This window comes from Dreissena polymorpha, chromosome 15 (assembly GCF_020536995.1).
Source record: "Dreissena polymorpha isolate Duluth1 chromosome 15, UMN_Dpol_1.0, whole genome shotgun sequence".
Lineage (NCBI taxonomy): Eukaryota > Metazoa > Mollusca > Bivalvia > Myida > Dreissenidae > Dreissena > Dreissena polymorpha.
The window spans coordinates 45175474-45196043 of record NC_068369.1 but is presented as its reverse complement, the minus strand read 5'-3'; the positions used below and the strand labels follow the sequence as shown (position 1 = coordinate 45196043).

The 20570-nt window shown below is 34.7% G+C and overlaps 1 protein-coding gene across 2 annotated transcripts in view; it reads right to left on the bottom strand.

Moving 5' to 3' along the window:
• Positions 1-351: 351 nt before the first annotated feature.
• LOC127859842 (rho guanine nucleotide exchange factor 12-like) overlaps positions 352-20570 on the bottom strand; it is a 206812-nt gene continuing 186593 nt past the window's right edge. For both annotated transcript variants that reach the window (XM_052397366.1, XM_052397367.1), the window contains 5 exons: positions 15656-15759; positions 13623-13670; positions 7108-7354; positions 6133-6344; positions 352-3996 (listed from right to left, as the gene is read on the bottom strand). In XM_052397366.1, the coding sequence (XP_052253326.1) occupies positions 3328-3996; positions 6133-6344; positions 7108-7354; positions 13623-13670; positions 15656-15759 (1280 nt within the window). In that variant the 3' untranslated portion in view covers positions 352-3327. The remainder of the gene's footprint in view (positions 3997-6132; positions 6345-7107; positions 7355-13622; positions 13671-15655; positions 15760-20570) is intronic.

Sequence of the window (20570 nt, the reverse complement as noted above, 5' to 3'; positions counted from 1 at the left end):
TGTGACCTTGACATTTAACTGTTTGACTTCAAAATTGATTGAATTCCTCTCGTGTAGCATGCATATTACTGATATGGACAAAGCCTTCTCTTAAAACGAACTTCACGATACATGTCATGACTGTTGACCTGTTGATCTCAAACAATAGGGTTGGTTTTCCCTTCAATATCCTGATTGCAGGTCAACAGGTCATCTAATTATTAACGGGACATACAATGGTTAATGGCCGGAATGACAAATCAGTGAAAAGCAATTTATACATATTGCTTTAAATGGGGGCATAATTATTATGATTTAACAGTCAGTAAAAAACTCGGCTGAATAAGGGTACACAGAAAGGAAAAGGCAGTATTATTTTCATTTTTAATGAAGCAATAATCATAAGATTGTTGCAAATTGAAATTTTTAAGGTATTAAGACGTATCGCCACAGCGATGGTAAATATTATAACTTCTTATGCTATACTGTACAACATAATATTAGTTATATGTAACAACATGTATACCAATTGGGCACTTCATCCCATGCCTGTACAAAACGTTTATATATATATAATTATGTATGCATTCATGTGAACTAAAACCGTCCCACAAACAGTTAGTCTTAACAAATACAGAAACTAACAAGGGGGAAACTTTACAACAAAATCACAATTTCCCTGTAATGTCAAGACACAGTATCAAAAAGTGAATTTATTTTTCATTTACAATCTTTGACGGGTAACTGGTTAACAAATATTGTATAAAGCAGAACTTCTCATCAAAAAGTATACACTTTAGTTGTGAATTTCTTTCAATGAATTGAACAAATGTATGTACTGGCATACAAACATTTTGTATGTATCTAAACTTCACTTACACTACTTTGCTCTTTCTTGACAAAACACTCATTTATCTATAACATGTGAAACCAAAACCAAGCTACAAACAGAAAGCTTTTGAATGTATTGCACATATATAAGCATTAAATTATTCAAACCATGCATATTTGCATCAATTTTAGTTTGTAACTTCGTTTTTGATGCCTTCACATTTTTGCTTAGAACGTTCTGATGCAGACCCAGAACTAGCCTACACATTTATAATTGTAGTAATTGTGTTGTCCCTGATATAATTGTATTAATTCATGTTTTCCAACAAAATAGTTGGAAATGGCATGTCTTAAAAATACTTCTTGCTTTTGACTATAATAAACTACATAACTGATATCACCTTTGTTTGGACATTTTTTTAAACTTCTGTTTTTAATCATCGAAATATTTAGCACAAACTAAAAATGTAATCAAAGTCAAATTAGAACACTTAATTTGATGAAACTGCCTTATAAAAAAATCAAGTTCATGATAAATATAGTTAAACTTGAAATGTTTCACAGATACTGTTAACCCCACAGCACACATTTGGACACAGATATATCCACTATTATTTTAACAGTGGGCAAACATGCAAATGCATGTGCGTAAAGTGTTGTCCCTGATTAGCCTGTGCAGTCCGCACAGGCTAATCAGGGACAACACTTTCCACCTAAATTGGATTTTTGCGAAGAAAAGACTTCATTTAAAATAAAAATGTCATAAAAGCGTAAAGTGTCGTCCCTGATTAGCCTGTGCAGATTGCACAGGCTAATCTGGGACGACACTTTACGCACATGCATTATGCCAAGTTTTCTCAGAACACGACTCATTTATTCAACAGTGGGCAAACAGGCACAAGGTCATAATTCTGCCAAAATTTATAGTTTCAAAAAATCCTTTCTTTAAGATACAACAATAAAGTTTAAGCGCGTTCCACCCAGTAGCTTAAAAGGAGTTGAAAGCGCACAATGTTGAGACCATGTATTATATACTGGAAAAACAAACCAAGAACCATATTTCTGCCAAAACTCAGCCCAAATCTACATTTTTTTCTTAATGACCATCTACACATTAAGGTCATTCAACTGTTTAAGTGACAGCGAAATCAAGCCATAAGTTCAAGATGGATCTAAAAACACAAGGGTAAGGACTTACGTACAGGACAGATGGACAAGTGCAATTTGTACCTAATGCATCCTTTGGTTTCACATATATACCACATATATGCCACCAACACTTTCAAGATAACTACTAGTTTAACATCATAAATTATGTCAGATAACCTTGCGGAGTGCGGAATCACTTAAGAAAAGTCCTACACAATTATAGACACCAATACCAAAGGATACAATACTTTTTTTCCTTTATATAAAAAAACCCTCAAAATTCATACATTATGGTATTAATCTTGACAAAACTGTTTATTCTTGAGTACATACAATCTCCACACAAAGACATGCTATCCAAAATGAACACACAAAACACAAACTTAGATGGAGCAATGTGTAGACATCCATGGCACATAGACTACTATTATAAACGGTCATAATAAACATAAAATACATCAACTGTATACTTCCCAACTTACACTTAACTGTTGATTGTTTATCTAAACTTTCTGATGGAAAATAACATTAACAGCATGTATGTGGTGATAAATATCATGTATCCAAATGCGTTTGTAGATTAAAGTTGCACCCAGAAATCACAGTTTTTGTTCTTGTATTGCATGCATTCAGTTTTGAGTCACTTATTACTTTCTGTTTCTTAAAGATCGTAACATAATTAGAATTCATTTTGATTATAATACAATAACAAAAGATTAAATCTGACTGTGGTATGTTAATCAATGTTTTGAAATTAAGACAGAGCTTGACTGGCTAAGTTCACTTGTACGCAAACAGATAACAAATCTAAGCCTGCAACTTCACAGCTGTGTGAGAAATACTAACCAAACAATTCCTATACACATAAAGCATTTAACACAGTATTCAATGGCATTAATATATGATGTTTATATATAAATATATTCAATGTATGTATATATATGCAAGCACTGTAAACAATTGCAGGACAAACTCTCTGTGTACATATAGAGCTCTATAAAACATCTCAAAGAATACAAGTAAACAAATGTATAAAACTGCCGATGTGAATATATGAAATTCTCGTCTAGACTACTGCTATGGGGTAACAGATGTACGAACTAGATATGTGACTTCTGTTAAACATGCTAACAAAACAGCAAGATAACAAATCTAACTCCAGAGCAATATGCATATACATATGGTATAGGTCAAACCTTAAAACCAATGACGCTATTATTGCATGGAATTTGGTAATTTTCTTTACACCATTCAGCCTTGTTCAAAAGTCTGCTAAAACATGTTGTTATCATTTAGATTAAGTTAACATCAAATAGAAGCATAAATATTCTTGTTGTCAACGTATCCATCTGTGTAAATTAATTTTACTCAGTTTGAAACTTCTTCACTATTAGCTTTATTTGCATTCGTAACAGAACCATCAGCTGAGGGAATCGTGCCCAACGGTTGTTTTATTTCTGCTGCTTTATTTATATTATTATTAGAAGGGTCTGTAAAGTCTTTGTCATTATTTAAAATATCCCCTGAAATGTTTTCTTCAAGTTTACTTTTAACACCATCTTTAGTATCACCAATAAAATTATCATTCAAATCATCCTTGTCTGCATTACCCTTTACTGGATCTACAGACGATCCACCAGGATCTTCTGTCAGTTCAACATTCTTTTCATTCACTACTTTTCCATTGTCATCTAAAGCATCTTGATACACCTCAGCACTACTTCGTCTGTCACTTTCTGATTCACTCTCACAATTCTCACCAGGAGCATTTTCCAAATCGCCATGCAGTCTTTCGTTCACACCATCCGAATCTTTACTATCTTCAAATTTTGCATCAGCTTTTCCAGCATCTACATTGACCTCTTCTTCATCAACATCCTCATCAGGTTTTTCCTCATCAGATTTAGGCTTGTTTTCAGTTTCTTCTTTGTCTTCTTCAGTATCATCCTCATTGTCACTGGCATTGTCACTGTCTACATCAAATTCCACTTCCTGTGTGTCAGAGTCTTCCAAGTGGTCTTCGTCTGGAGGTTCAACCTGACACAAAAAACAACAACAACACTTTGATTGTTTTTAGCGACACAGCCTCACTGTTAAATCTTGCAAATGGAAAATACAATTAATATTTCAAAGTTGTCTGGACTGTCCAGGATGGATGATTAGGTGTGAAAAAATGGTTAGGGCTAATGTTCAATTGAAATAAGAAAACTAAAATAAACAATGTTTATTTAAGTTACAAAGAAGGAAAACAAATTCAATGAAAAAAGGTTCAATAAGCACTTTATTTAAATTTATGGTGCTCAAGATGTGAAAATTGTAATAAGCAAATGTTAAAAACACCAAACTCCACACAGGAGAATTCAAAATGAAAGCAGGAATTTCACAACTGGTGAAAATGAACACTTCCATAGCAAGGTGGCGATAATTCTAACTTTAAACATTGTGAAATCATGAGATGTGATCAGAGAGTCAGTCTGAATAAAAAACATTTCTCCCTATACAACTCTGAACACACAAGCATATTGTCCCAAGAGAATTTATTAATTTTAAGTATTCATGAAATTCGGTGAATGAGTAGAAGATCTGAACCAATCAGTATAAATAGGAATGTACCAACATTTTGTATCTAGTCAATTGATTAATTTTAAGTCTAGAAGCAACAAGTGGAATGAAAATGGAACCAGCACAGACCCTCCTTAATCTAATACAAATTCCAATATGCATGCTAAAGCATTTTGTCTTGACACTTTTTCGCTCAGTAACACATTTTGATGCATTTCCAGTTCCACAGAAAATCAAATTAATTTAAAGAACTTTCTCAGATTCAAGTTATAAAGGCTTAATTTCCAACCCTACGGTACTAATGAGAATCTAACTGCAAAAACAACATGTAGGGCCTATGAGTCATTGGTTTAATGCTGGTTGGATATAGCCATTTTCCCTTTGCCTGTGTGTAGGAAAAGTTTAAGAATATTCATTTGGCCAAAACAATAAAAATAGGTCTGTTTCTGGTCTCCTTGGAAAAAACAAGAGGCCAAGGAGGGCCTGAATCGCTCTACTGGCTGGAATCAATATGGCTCAAGCCCCTGATAGTATGAACAATCTGTATAAGTTTTAAACAAACAGACCCAAAATGGGAAATTCATCGCATAAACAAGAAGAAACGTAAAATTTAAATGGCTCCTTTTCAACAATAAGTTGGACAAATTTTCTTCACTCACAATGGGGTTCTGGTCCTTAATGATATAAAACATCCGTTGAAGTTTCAAAAGGATAGAACTTTATATGTAAACAAACAAGAAATGTGTTTGTCGGAAACACTATGTCCCCTTCTGCCCCGCTTTGATTTTTTTAATTTCTGACCTTTGACCTTGAAGAATGACCTTGACCTTGACTTTACACCAATCAAAATGTGCAGCTCCATGAGATACACATGCATGCCAAATATGAAGTTGCTATCTTCAATATTGCAAAAGTTATGGCAAAATGTTAAAGATTTTCATTTTTTCTCAAATTCAAGGGGAGATAATTCTGGACTTAAAACTCCGATATTGCTCATTTTCAATAGGTTTGACTCATTATTCAGATAAAGACACTGTGCAAGTTGGGAAATGATTGGATGAAAACTGTGGACTTAATTGCGTAAAGAAGCCTTATTTCACAATTTTCTCAAATTCAAGGGGAGATAATTCTGGACTTTTTACTCTGATGTAACCCATTTTCAATAGGGTTCGAGTCTTCATTAATATCAACACACTGAACAAGTTTAAAAATAATCGGATGAAAAATGTGGACTTTATTGGATAAACAAGAGAAAGTCTAACGCACACACACACAGACAGACAGATACCATGCCATCCTATAAGCTCTTCTGGCCTATGGCCAGTAGAGCTAAAAAACAGGGTCGGTAGGTAAGGATTTTTTTTCCGGGTACTAGAATGGAAGGCTACTAAAGCTTATAATAAAAAATACATGTATATATATGCTTTGTTTGCTTGATATTACATCTTATATGAACGAAAATGAGCAATTTTTTTATGGCAATCCCAAGAAAAAGTTGAGGGTCGGCGCCGATTCGGGAGACATGGTCGAGCGACCGGAAATGGACCTATTTTTTTGTTTGGCCTTAATTATAATTAGATCCATAAGCAGCCATTCAAAAATGATGCCTACCTCTCTTAATTCTTCGTCAAACTGCTCTGTTTCAGTCTCGTCAAACTTGTAGTCCTCCGTCAGCCCCTGCTCCTCCAGGTCCAGCGAGGATTCGGCATCCACGAGGGAGTCCAGAGCGCCCGGCGAGGTCTCGTTCAGGGGGGTTATGTCACTTGTTACCTCCGGCTCAATGGGGAGACCCGGCATGTTGTCCTCGGAAACTTCTGCATACACTGAAACGTTTTTTACTCAGTTTATATACATACCCAAAGATTTTTTTCTTCGTTGGCTTTGTCTTTGGTTTGAATATGACAACTGCAAGTTTTTTTATTTAAACTTAAAAAAAACAAGAGTTGTCTCCATTGGAAGACATATGCCCCCTAAAAACGCTTTTTTTGAAAACTAAATACAGATTTCAAAACCTAAACGCGGACCCAAAGTTCAAGGTAAAGGTCAAAGGGGTCAAAATTTGTGTGCGTATGAAAAGGCCTTGTCCATATACACATGCATACCAAATATGAAGGTAACATCTGAAGCGATATATATATATATATATATATATATATATATATAAGTTGTGAGCATTTTTCGAAACCTAAATGCAAAAGTGTGACCGAAAGACAGACTGACAGACAGACGGACAGTGCGATCACTATATGCCCTCCTTTCCTCCGTTGGGGGCATAAAAATTTAACATGAATAGTATTTGTTTCATTATATTCAAGACACTGTCTGAACATGAATCCTAACATACGTACATAAGCCCACACTGACAAGGTAGACAATACATGATGCCCCATCTTTGATGGATGTGGGGATATAGTTTCTTTTTTTTTTTTTTTAAATGTTAGAAGGAATAAACAAATTTAAAGAAATGCTTTCAAAATCTAGGGAAATAACTGCATTTAGATAGAAAGAGAAAAGAGTCATTGAACTTTTTTTGTCACTGTGAAACAGTAAAAAATAAATGAACAAAAAAAGCATTGGAAAACACACCAGTTTCTTGGTCGTCATTCTGTTCGCTGTCTGTCTTGATTTCTTCTGAATCCGAAACTGTCGAGGCTTCAGACACGAGGCTGGCGGGTCGGGCTGGCACGGTGTCAGAGGTCGTGTCGACCCCGCCTGGCCTCTCCGCCTCCATCTGAATCCGCTGGATCCTCCGCAGACGATTTAACTCCTCTTGTGCAAACTTCAGCTCCCGACGCAGGCGGTCCCTCTCCTCATTCTGGCTGTTTAACGCTGCCTGAAAACACAATCACTTGTGTTATGAGAAAAGCTGTATTAGGTTTCTACTCTTCATTACAGGTCAATAAGAAACATATTTAAGTTTTTCAAGATCCCAGTTTGAACACATTGTTGAAAATACGATCCTACATGTACATTTGTAATTTGTGTTTAAGTAGGAGATAATTAATACTTTCTTTACTTAAAAAACAAAATTTATAACAAGTACTTCAAATAAATTTATTCGCAAAAAAGCCAACAAAATCACCAATACAGATACATGAATGATGATGATCAAAGTTGACGGGTACCACACATAAGATAAACACAGTAATACATCAGTCAAAAACACTGCATATCATACAAAGTATACATAGTATAAAGCAATAAATAATATTATGGATTAGTTTGCTTGAATATTTCACATATTACAGTACGCCTGTTAACAAGTCAGCATGTAAGTTAACCCTGTGTATCTATTTTCTTGAACAAAAAAATCAAAATAGGGGTAAGAACTTTCTACACTTTAAAAGCCACACAACATTACACTCATAAAATATATTTGTGAAATTGAAGGTCCCACTGTTTCTCATTTCCTAACGCGAAACAAATCCAGGGAAAAAGACTAAACTAATGTGTCCAAAATTTAACCCACATATGCCTAGCGTCTAAAAAAAAAGGACTTAGCAAACAGCGTAGACCCAGATGAGACGCTGCATGATGCGGCGTCTCATCAGGGTCTAAGCTGTTTCCTTAAAGGAATTTCTGTAAGAAATATTCTAAATATAGAAATAAATATACTAGACATCCCTAATTTTGGAAATAAATTGATCCAATATAGAAGAATGGGAGAGTCCACTAGGCATAAATGGGTTAAGTATTTAGCAGATAAAGCTGTATGTGCCATTACTTTATCAACATACTAAAACTGGAACTGTCTAACTATCAATCGGGCACTGAATTGGCATACATCAACAAGCACGGACATACATGTATCATGACAACAAACACTTTGCTAGGTTACTAAATACTATGCAACTAGGTTACTAAAAGGTATTCAGAACTCTTGCCTTATACCTCATTTTATCAATTCATTTTCAAATAAATTCAATTTAAAGTAAGTAAGAATACATGGTAACAGAACACCCATGCCTTGTCTTTCAATCAAGTATTCAAGTGGAAACCAATTTAACCGTTAAATCCCATGCATTGAGACATCCTTTTTCATGAAGGAGTAAAGTGAAACCTAACTTCGAGAACAAACAACTACATGTATATGAACCTCACTCAGGGAATGTTAGGTTTAATGCATGTGTAAAGTGTTGTCCCAGATCAGCCTGTGAAGTCCACCAGGCTATACAGGGACGACACTTTCTGCATTATGTGTATTTTTACTAGGAAGAGACTTGCGTTAAACCAAAAACCAATAACAGCAGGAAGTGTTGTCCTTAATTTGCCTGGTGTAGACTGCACAGGCTAATCTTGGATGACACTTAAGCACATGCATGGAGACCCATTTACCCCGAGCGGAGCTGATCATACATAAATGCACTCATTTTGGCATGCCGCAGACCCGAGTCCCAGAGAACAGAATGATGGTACACGCTTGCCGATGACTTCATATCTGATGCAAAAATCCCCAGCCATGTGCTAGGCAGACACAAGCTGACATGAAAAAGTCTAGGGAGTTTAGAAAGCCAATAAAATCCAAGAGGTAGGAATATAAAAATAAGTGTGAATTACACCTCTGATCCTCTCAAAGAAACATTTTAGACAGTAATTTATATGAAGTGTGTAATCTATTAATTGTGCAAGATATTAAACTTAGCTTTGTGACAAAATGTCAAAGCAGTTTTTAGAATTGAGAACTGTCTTTATCGCCTACAATCAAGATTGTTTAAAAACAATCAATATGTTTATCACTGAATGCCATATTTGAATACAATCTATATGTTTGTGACTCAATACTGTTTTTGAATACAAGCTATAAGTTTGTGATGTAATACTGTATTTGAATACAAGCTATATGTTTGTGACTCATTCTGTATTTCAATACAAGCTAAATGTTTGTGACTCCTACTGTATATGAACGCAATCTATGTTTGTGACTTGATAGTGTATTTGAATACAAGCTATATGTGTGTGACTCATTCTGTATTTGAATACAAGCTATATGTTTTATGACTCACTCTGTATTTGAATACAAGCTATATGTTTGTGACTCAATACTGTTTTTAATCCAAGCTAAATGTTTGTGACTGAATACACATATGGCAAATTAAAAGCCAGTCTCTTTGAGACAAGGCTGGTGACACCTTCTGACTTTTTCTGATAATGTAAGCATTATCACCAAAACTGATATATTTTTGCATACTTTATTTTTCACAATAAGTCAAGAACTCGAACAAATTGCTTACTTAAATGATGTTGTTGGATGTTGTAAAAAAATTGGATATTAATTATGTGAAAATCATGTTTATATTAATTAATAAAAAAGTGTGATTTTTCAATATTTTAATGAAATTGGTGCTATTTAAATATTTAACATGAGTAAAATGATCTAAATGTTTGCATAAATAGTTGAACTCTACCAATATGAGAAACAAGGGCACCACCTTTCGGGTGCAGACCGCTCATCTATTTTTCTTTTTTAAAGGTGAAGGGACCTATCTCAGTTTCAATCACAAATGAGGGAGGGGTGGAGTGGAGAGGGTGTATTGTGTGGGAGTGTGGTCATTTATTACATTATCTTCCAAAAAATGCAAAAAAAAATGCAAAAAAAAACTTGTTTAAAAAATAATTGGGGAGGAAGAGAGGAGGGAGGGCGGGGTATAGTGTGAGGGTGTGGTGGTGTGGTCATTTATAAAATGATCTTTAAAAAAAAAAAAAAAAATTGGGGGGAGGGGGCGTGGGGGATGGTTTGGGTGGAGTCTATTGTGGTATGTCAAGTAAGTGTTGTTTTGTCAAAGTATCAATCAAATCTAATCATGAATAAAGAAGTTATGGCAATTTTAGCAAAATTTAATAATTTGACCTTGAGAGTCATGGTCATTCAAAGGTCAAGGTAAAATTCAACTTGTCAGGTACAGTACCCTCATGATAGCATGAAAGTATTTGAAGTTTGAAAGCAATAGCCTTGATACTTTAGAAGTAAAGTGGATCTAAACACAAAATTTAACCATATATTTAAAGTTACTAAGTCAAAATAGGGCCATAAGTTCGTAAAAATGACAACAAGAGTTATGCAACTTGTCCTTTACTGTCCCCTTATGATAGCTTTCGAGTGTTCCAAGTATGAAAGCAATATCTATGCTTCTTTAGGGGTAAAGTTGACCAAAACACAAAACTTAACCAAATTTTTTATTTTCTAAGTATAAAGGGCCCACAATTCTGTCAAAATGCCAGTCAGAGTTACATAACTATGCCTGCACTGTCCCCTTATGATAGTTAGTAAGTGTTGCAAGTATGAAAGCAATAGCTTTGATACTTTAGGAATAAAGTGGACCAAAACACAAAACTTAACCAAATTTTCAATTTTCTATGTATAAAAGGGCACATAATTCTGTTGAAATGCCAGTAAGAGTTACATAACTTTGCCTGCACAGTCCCCTTATGATAGTCAGTAAGTGTTCCAAGTATGAAAGCAATAGCTTTGATACTTAAGGAATGAAATGGAACTAAACACAAAACTTAACCAAAATTTTCAATTTTCTAAGTATCAAAAGGGCACATAATTCTGTCAAAATGCATGTCAGAGTTATCTAACTTTGCCTGCCCAGTCCCCTCATGATAGTTAGTAAGTGTACCAAGTTTGAATGCAATAGCATTGATACTTTGTGAGAAAAAAGGACCTAAACGCAAAACTTAACCGGACGCCGACGCCAAGGTGATGACAATAGCTCTTTTTTTTTCAAAAAATAGATGAGCTAAAAATATGATAATCCGTGCAAACATGATGAGAATCCACTTCAAATATAAACATGGGTTACACACACAATATATATTTGTTCAACACAGCAGATCTTTTATGCATGAAGGAATGAAATGAAAACCCCATCTTTAATATTTGTATAACATAATAAAAGTGTCTAAATGTTTATAACGTACCTCTGATTTACAAACATAAATATATATACATGTAACCTTTTTTCTTATGTTAATGAAGATGATAAAAGTTATATACAGTTTTAAGGCAGTAAACACTAGTTCAGTCACGAAACATATCTAGGCTTTATGGATGTGGGTAAAGTGCAAACCAAGATTAGCCTGTGCAGTCTGCAGAGGCTCATAATGGACGACACTTGGTGCATTTATGGAATTTTTGTTTATAGGATGTCTCTTCTAAACAAAAATCCAGTTTAGGTGGAAAGTGTCTTCCGAAAACGTGGCTCAATTTATCAGATTTATTCTAGTACAGATCCATAAGAATTTCGTGTCCCATGAATGCATACAATGTTAAGCTGATAATGTTTGGCTGCCAACAAAAACTTAGCAACTGCTTCTCTAGACATTAAAAGTCCACAGAATTTGGACAGCATGTTCTTGATAGAACATTGTTTTAAAACCGGTTATCATGGACAAATAAATGCCTTGTATGAAAACAGGCAACTTCCATAGAAGTAGGCCAAATACTAGCAACAGTAAGTTCGCATAAAACCAAAGTCTCCAAAAAGAAAGCATTTTCCAGTTCAAAAAAATAGTTTTACGCAGATGACACTTATATTTTACACAGAAAACATAGTAACCTTTAAAAATGTCCATTCTCTATGCAAATAAATTTACAGCTTTTTACGCCTATTATTTGCAAATTTATGTCTTATATTCATATATTTATTATTTGTTTAATCATGTCCGGATGAAACACATGTAAACACCAAACCAAACAATTTGTAGTATGTATTTAGTTTTGAATGCTGCGTATAAAAACTTATATGTGCTGCGAAAAAAACAACAACAAAACTGCTGTATAAAAACCATTTGAATTAGATGTGACAGCATGCTATTTTATCATTATATTGTGTGATATTTAATAAATAAGTTGCATGGTATCTTATAATTACATAACGTGATATCTTTAATTACGTTAGCACAAGAACATTCGGTATATATCACCTCCCCTAACTGAACCACACAATGCACATTAGTGAACACACTATAAACAGTGAGAACATCAGAAATGCATGAAATGTGACACTATCCTGCAAACCATTGCAGCCAACATTTTCTATTTCTGATTTGTGCCATTAAACAAGGGAATGCATAGTATTCATAATTTGAATGATTAAATGCATGTTTACTATTGTTGTATTGCATACTTCCAGAATAAATAATGAATAATCAATTATTACTAAATATCGATCAGTAACATTATTTTCAAATGAGTTTCGCAACAGAAGCATATAACAGTTGTGAATACTTGTTCAAGAGCATTAAATTTAGTAATTTATTAGTGTAGTAAACTAAATGGCATACAAGGCAGATCGAATACCTATATACATGTACACATATGGTGTAACTATTCTACAAAATCAAGCCAGACATTATTGAGGATGTTGGTTACACAATGGTTTGCATGTTATTGGTATGACTAGCGCTGTTAATAGTTGGTATCATCTAAAATGATACTCGACACTCCAGCCTGTTAGCTCTGAAATCTTGAATACATCAATTTCTTTGATTCCTTCTCTTTGTTAACCCTTTACCACTTAGATATGTGTTTTGACACATGTGTAGTCCCTTAAAAAAATTAATTTAATTAAAGACCTTTCTCACTAGATTCAAGTTTAAAAGGTTTCATTTCCAACCCTTAGATACTGATGAGCAGCAAACAGCATAAAGCAGGCTGTTCTGGTTTTATGCTGTTTGCACATAGCCATTTTCACTTTGCCTCTGAGTGGAAAGGGTAAAACATAATGCAAAAAGTTCTATTGCAAAAGTACTTGAAAATTTAAGTTAATTAGCATTGTGAAAATATTAACAAAATTACTTATATGTAAATAATGAACAATTTGAGATACATTTTTTTATTACAAAAACGAAGACATGCAAAACATGTCTGCTCTTTTTTTTCTTCATTTTATTCATAAAAACAAAGACATGCAAAAGACATCTGTGTTTTTTTAGCTTCTTTATAAAAAAAAATCCATTTAATTTTTCAGATTATCTTGCAAAATTAATGATCAAGATGTGCTTATGCTGAGGTGTGAAACAGAACAAAGAGCAAGCTCTCCATGATTGGAGGTTATGTGTTTGGTTTTAGTCGCTTAGCAACATACGCCAGCCCTGACCTGAGACATTGACGCTGACATGGATGTATCGGTGGCCCTGGTTTGCGCCTAGTAACAAAACACAGTAATTACGTTAAAACAGTCAAATACAAACGTACGAGAGACAAATGTGCTAGATAATAACGGCACGTAACGTGACGATGTGACATTGCAAACAACACTTTTAAGTACTGAAAGCAAAACAGAGAAGCTGTGTTTGTGGGCAAATACTTTTTAAACTGTTTCAAGCAATTCAGAAAAAAAATATAATTCAAAGATTTTTCAAGATTGACGACAAAATATGTGTGTAACTCACATTGCATATTCAATCATTAACCACGTTCTTACTTTAGGTAAATCAAAAGGATTGCCGAATGTTTCAAATTAATATCATCATTAATGAAAATGACAGAAACTTAATAAACTTAATGAACACTTGTTACAATTCCAACAAAGGCATTCTAGTTTGACATTATGAATTCTAAGTCATATGACCTTGACAAGTGCTTGCCAAAAATTTAGCATTATTGTATTATTGTCATTTTGTTGCTGTGAGTGTGTTGGCAATGGTAAAGGAAAATAGTCCAACCTATTGGAGTAACTGAGAATGGTTGTATTGTTATCTTTTCTAGCCACAATAGAAACAAGGGACTTTTAACATACAGACGTATCTGCCAAGCATATGATTATGAACACTTGTATGGACATAATAAGAAATATTCTTAGGGCTATTCCAGACAAAAAATGAGAGGAGGGTAAGAAATCAGATAAATTAAAATCCAGGAGCTGGGGGTGATAAACTTTATTCAATTCCAACAAAAAAATTAAGTCGGTGGTACCCTTAATTGAACTGGCATTCCACCCTTTTCACACTTTTTCCAGGGATAAACCTTTCACACTGGGTAAAAAGTTTAAAAAAAAAATGAATCCATTATAACAGGTGCATAAATGAAACTTTGCATAAAACATACAACAGAGAATTAATGTTCATTCTTCAACTTTTGGTATGTTTTGGCCTCATGCAAGACAATGGAAAAATGCTCAAGAAACATACTTGAAGTCAAAACCTCTTGTGGCAAAATTTGAATGACTTTGACTCAACTGAATCAGCAAACAACATTTTAAGTTTAAAATAAACACTAACTCACAGATATCAACAAACTGAAGAATTCATTGAATTTACATTATGTTTCATAAATGTTTTCTGTTATTTTCTGTTTCCAGTCATCATTACATTTTTCATCAACATTTCAGTAGGTTGCCGCTCAGAAAAATAGTAGTCATTACTGATGAGTGGCAATTGTAAAAGACCAACTCACAAACTACTTGAAGAAATTCTAAAACATTGTCATAAAGTCCTTAAATACTGAAAGTAATTCACTATATGATGAAACAGAAACTACAAATGATTCACTAAATGATGAAACATAAACTACAAATGATTCAGTAAACGATGAAACAGAAACTACAAATGATTCAGTAAATGATAAAACAGAAACTACAAATGATTCCCTAAATGATGAAACACAAACTACAAATGATTCCCTAAATGATGAAACAAAAACACCACAAATGTTCAGGCATCAATGTGAACCAAATAAACAGAGTGATCAGCAATTATTTTTTAATGTCCAATATGTAATGTAAGCGCTTCAAGCCAAATAAATTTACAAATTAAAACAGGTGAATTGATGGACACTGAGGAATCATGTATATACGCATATATGTCATGTGACTTTTATGGCATGAATGCCATGTGACTTCAATGATTATCACTACAAAAGCAGCAGTACAAAACAAAAGCACATATCATTGACTTAAATTATGTATATGCAACCAAAATTTTGTCACTACAAAAGCCCACACATGACCACAATAAAAATCATTTTAAAACAACAATACACTCAGGATCTTCAAATTTTGCAACTACAATGAATTTTGGACGACTGCAAATAGCTCATCTGAAAGGTGTTTTAAAACGGACATTCACAACAAACAAGAATTCGCACATTTCATTTTTCAAGAAATGCTCTTGCTCTTTAACTTAAGCTTACCAAAAGGTTTGTCAGTATTTGGTTCATTCTGTTGGCCATGTCACGGAGTTTGTCCATGGGAATGGGTAAAGTCAGGTCCTCAACTGATTCAATCCTCTCACCAGCTATAAATAAAACACAATGCTATTTATACACACATTAACTATTTATAGCCAAATCAACTTTTTATGGAATTTCATAAAAAGCTTTTCAATATGATTGGGTAAAGTAATTTTCTCTACAGACTCTTTATCAGCTATAAATAAAACACTGCATAGCTATTTACAGATACAAACAATATGTATTGTAAAATCAGCTACTTATAGAATCTAAAAAAAGTTGTCAACATGATTGGGTAAAGAAAGATTCCCTACAGACTGTTGTCAGCTAGGAATAGAGTACAACGCTTTTAATACCCACATCAAAAGCTTCGGTATCTATTATTTAAAGTCCAGATGCGTGGTTGTTGTTCTTAAATACCTGTTGTTACTATGCATGATTGTTGTTCTTAAATACTTGTTATTACTATGAATGATTGCTTTTCTTAAATACTTGTTGTTACTATGCAAGATTGTTGTTGTTAAATACTTGTTGTAACTATGCATGAGAATTATTCTAAAATACTTGTTGTTACTATGCATGTTTGTTGTTTTTAAATACTTGTATTTATTATGCATGTTTGTTGTTTTTTAATACTTGTATTTATTATGAATGTTTGTTGTTCTTAAATACGTTTTATGCCAATTCAAATTTATTGCTCATAATTTATATGCATGTTTGTTGTTTGTAAAAACTTGTTATGCCAATGCAAGTTTGTTCCTCTTAAATACTTGTTATTACTATGCATGTTCATTGTTTGTAAATACTTGATTTTATGCATATACATAGTGTTTTTCCCAGGAGGGCAAAGGGGCATGGCGCATTACTTTCAAAAAGGGAATTTTAGCGCGCAGTTTAGGCAAAAAAGGGCAAAAACGTTCCGTGAATACCTGAATGAGGGAGAAACATGTAAAAGCATCAGAGGCAGTTGTGGAAAAAACATTAAATATGAACAAGCACATTTAATAGTATATAGTAATTGATGTATTTAACCTACTATGATTTATATTAATATATTTACCTTGCAATGTACATTTAAGTTCCAAGCTGTTTCAGTACACTGTACAGCACGACAAACATAACTAGAAATGGCGGGGCAGAGGCCGACCCGTATCCCCACACCGCATGTTTGACCCAGGGGCGCCCCAGGGTTGGTAATGGGGCCATGCATAGTTGAGATTGACCGTATTGTCATTAGTGAAGTTCAGTATCAATTAGAAGTCAATTGGTGTAGAAATGAAGAAAGTATAGTAAAAGGCAATTTTGGGTGGGCGTGGCCTATGTGGGCGGGGCACCCTAGGGTTGGTAATGGGGCCATGCATAGTTGAGATTGACTGTATTGTAATAAGAGAGGTTCAGTATCAAATTGAAGTGAATCGGTGTAGAAATGAAGAAATGATAGTAAAAGGCAATTTTGGGTGGGAGTCAGGGTTTTTTTTTAAGAGAAAGGGGAAGACGCTGGACGCTGGGTGAAAGGGGAAAAAAGAGTGCGAAAGAGACATATTAGGGGAAAAAATAAAAACTGTTCATTTCAATGTCTATAACTCATCAAAAGAGGCTTGTCTCCATCCTTTTTGTTCTTAAACACATTTAACACGTATTAAAGTCAAAGTCCTTAATTAAGTTGCAGGTGTAGATCTAATTATGGGAAATGTTTTCAACTATATTTCTGTACTGGGGCCGGGGGACGATGTCAATTTTGTGATTTCAATTTCATGATGAATGGGTTGACGATCTTGATCTGCTACAGTATTGGAAGGGAAAGGAGCAGCAGCTGCCAATTGTCTACTTTCTCTTTCACAATGTTCGATGTTGATTACCTCAGAATCCTGATGGGTTATAACGGTTTTCGATGATTCTTTCTTAAAAAAATGCCTCGATGCGTTCAGTATCTTCCAATTCCGAATGTTTTATTTTGTTTGTGTAAGAACGCCAATTGTGAGACATTTTTTTCTGTTTTCACGTTTATATCTTGGCTTGCACATAGCCCGGATGAAAATTCGACTGGTTTCTGGTAATTTATTGACGAAACACCCTTCTCGCGCAAGACCGGTATCCAGTTAAATAGTCACATGATTATTACGATTAGTTGCCCAGTTTACATAACGTTATTTAAGAGCTATATTTAGAATAACTGGGATTCCCAGATTTTGTGTGTTCGTCTGGAGAGAGAGAAAGATCGTTGTACATGGTGTAAATTGGATAATTGTCGAATGCCCAAAGGAAAAATAAACATTTCTTTGAGAGAAAATATTATATTTTGGTGAAAAATGATATTTTTGGTGGGGAAATTGTATTTTGAGGGGAAAAATTCTGGTAGGGGAAGACGCCGAATATCGGCGTCACTTTCTTAGTAAAAAAAACCCCTGGGAGTGGCCTATGTGGGTGGGGCGCCCCAGGGTTGGTAATGGGGCCATGCATAGTTGAGATTGACCGCATTGTCATAAGAGAGGTTCAGTATCAATTTGAAGACAATCGGTGTAGAAATAAAGAAATTATATTAAAATAACCTTAAAATATGAGTAAAAATCTCTGACCCGGCCCCAACCCAACCCCCATAACTTTTGACCCCGGGGTCAGATCAAAATTCCTAATAGTGCAGGGTCGCTCATATGCTCATAGCTACCATGTGTGTATTTAAGTTTCAAGGTTCTAGTGCTAATAGTGTAGGAGGAGATAGTGGCCAGGACGAACGGACAGACAGACGGACGGCGGAGATAACCACAATATCCACACGCATTTCAAAAAGCGTGGGGAAAAAGGCAACTTTGGGTGGGTGTGGACTATTATGGGCGGGGCCCCCCATGGTTGGTTATGGGGCTATACATAGTTGAGATTGATCATATTGTGTTGAGAGATGTTCAGTATCAATTTGAAGTAAATCGGTGTAGAAATGAAGAAATTATAGTAAAAGGCAATTTTGGATGGGGGCGGCCATATTTGGGCTGGGCGCCCTAGGGTTGGTAATGGGGGTATGCATAGTTGAGATTGACTGTATTGTCATAAAAGAGGTTCAGTATCAATTTGAAGTGAATCGGTGTAGAAATGAAGAAAATATAGTAAAAGGCAATTGTGGGTGGGCGTGGCCTATGTGGGCGGGGCGCCCCAGGGTTGGGGATGGGGCCATGCATACTTGAGATTAACTGTATTGTCATAAGAGAGGTTCAGTATCAATTTGAAATGAATCGAGTAGAAATTATAGTAAAAGGCAATTTTAGGTGGGCGTGGCCTATGTGGGCATGGCCTATATTGCCGGGGCGCCCCAGGGTTGGTAATGGGGCCACGCATAGCTGAGATTTACCGTATTGTCATAAAAGAGGTTCAGTATCAATTTGAAGTGAATCGGTGTAGAAACGAAGAAATAATAGTATAAGGAAAATTTGGGTGGGCGTGGCCTATGAGACCGGGGCGCCCCAGAGTTGGTAATGGGGCCATGCATAATTGAGATTGACCGTATTGTCATAAGAGAGGCTCAGTATCAATTTGAAGTAAATCGGTGCAGAAATGAAGAAGTTATTGTAAAATAACATAAAAAAATGAGTGGAAATCTCTGACCTGGCCCCGCCCCAACCCCCATAACTTTTGACCCAGGGGTCAGATGAAAATTCCGTCACTGTCACCGTTGCACATATGCTCATAGCTACCATGTATGTAAGTTTCAAGGTTCTAGTGCTAATAGTGTAGGAGGAGCAGGTGGCCAGGACGGCAGGCGGACGCACATACCACAATATCCCCACTTTTTCTCCGAAAAACGTAAGGATAATAAACATAGCTTAATATATGCTATATTAAATCAAATTATGTTAGAAAAGAAATAAAACGCATCGCAAAAAGTATGCGTTGTCGTCAGGCTTCGAACCTGCGCGGGAAAATCCCAAAAGATTTTAAGTCTATCGCCTTAACCATTCAGCCACGGTAACTTTACACTGTCTCTTCAATCTTCGAAGAAATCGCGGGAAATCATTATGGCTGCGCTACCTTAAAATTTGCAATTTTACAAGAATACATGTAACAATTCAGTTTTTACTGCAAATAATGCATAACTAAAAAGGGGAAGGTGGAAAACAACTTATATATGCTCAAGAACTTTAAGTGTTCTAGTTTTTCATGTTTTTTTTTATCAAAATGTATTCATTGTTTTCAAAACCTATTGCAATACCAGTTAACAGTAGTGCAGAAAATAGATATCATGGTTAGCATACGTACACAGAATAAATTTTTAATTTTAAACTAAACAAAATGAAATGTAACATTAAAGTTATTTCTATTTTAGTATCATTTCAATAGGTATAACATATCTTCTATTGAGCTTGCATGACAATTAAGCTGAACGGAATTCACTGGGGAGGGATATCATGTTTAGTCTATTTGAGGCGTATCAACCCTCACCAAGTTCATTTCTTTATTTTAACAATGACAGGAACAAAGAAACACTGATTGTTTTTATGATAAACCTATTGAAGAACAATGTGCTTATACGCTTATGGCTGCCTTTTGTATGCTGACATTTCTTTGTAATTTTAATTTCAAACTACAAAGTCATTTAAAGTGACAAACCGGTACCTTAAATGAATATGTAAAGCTATACTTCTTAAACAATAGATAATATTTTAAACCAATAATGCATTGACAATTAAGATAGACAACATAATTTCATGTGTTAAGCTATTGAGCGGAAACAATATTTTTACTGCAGTAATTTTGAATTGCAAAACAAACACCATGTGCAATGCAAAGTGCCATTATAATAGCATAAATAAATCTCAATTTATTGGGCTAAAACCAGTTGTGTATTATTCATTACACTTAACATATAGACCTTGAGTCCAGCCATCAA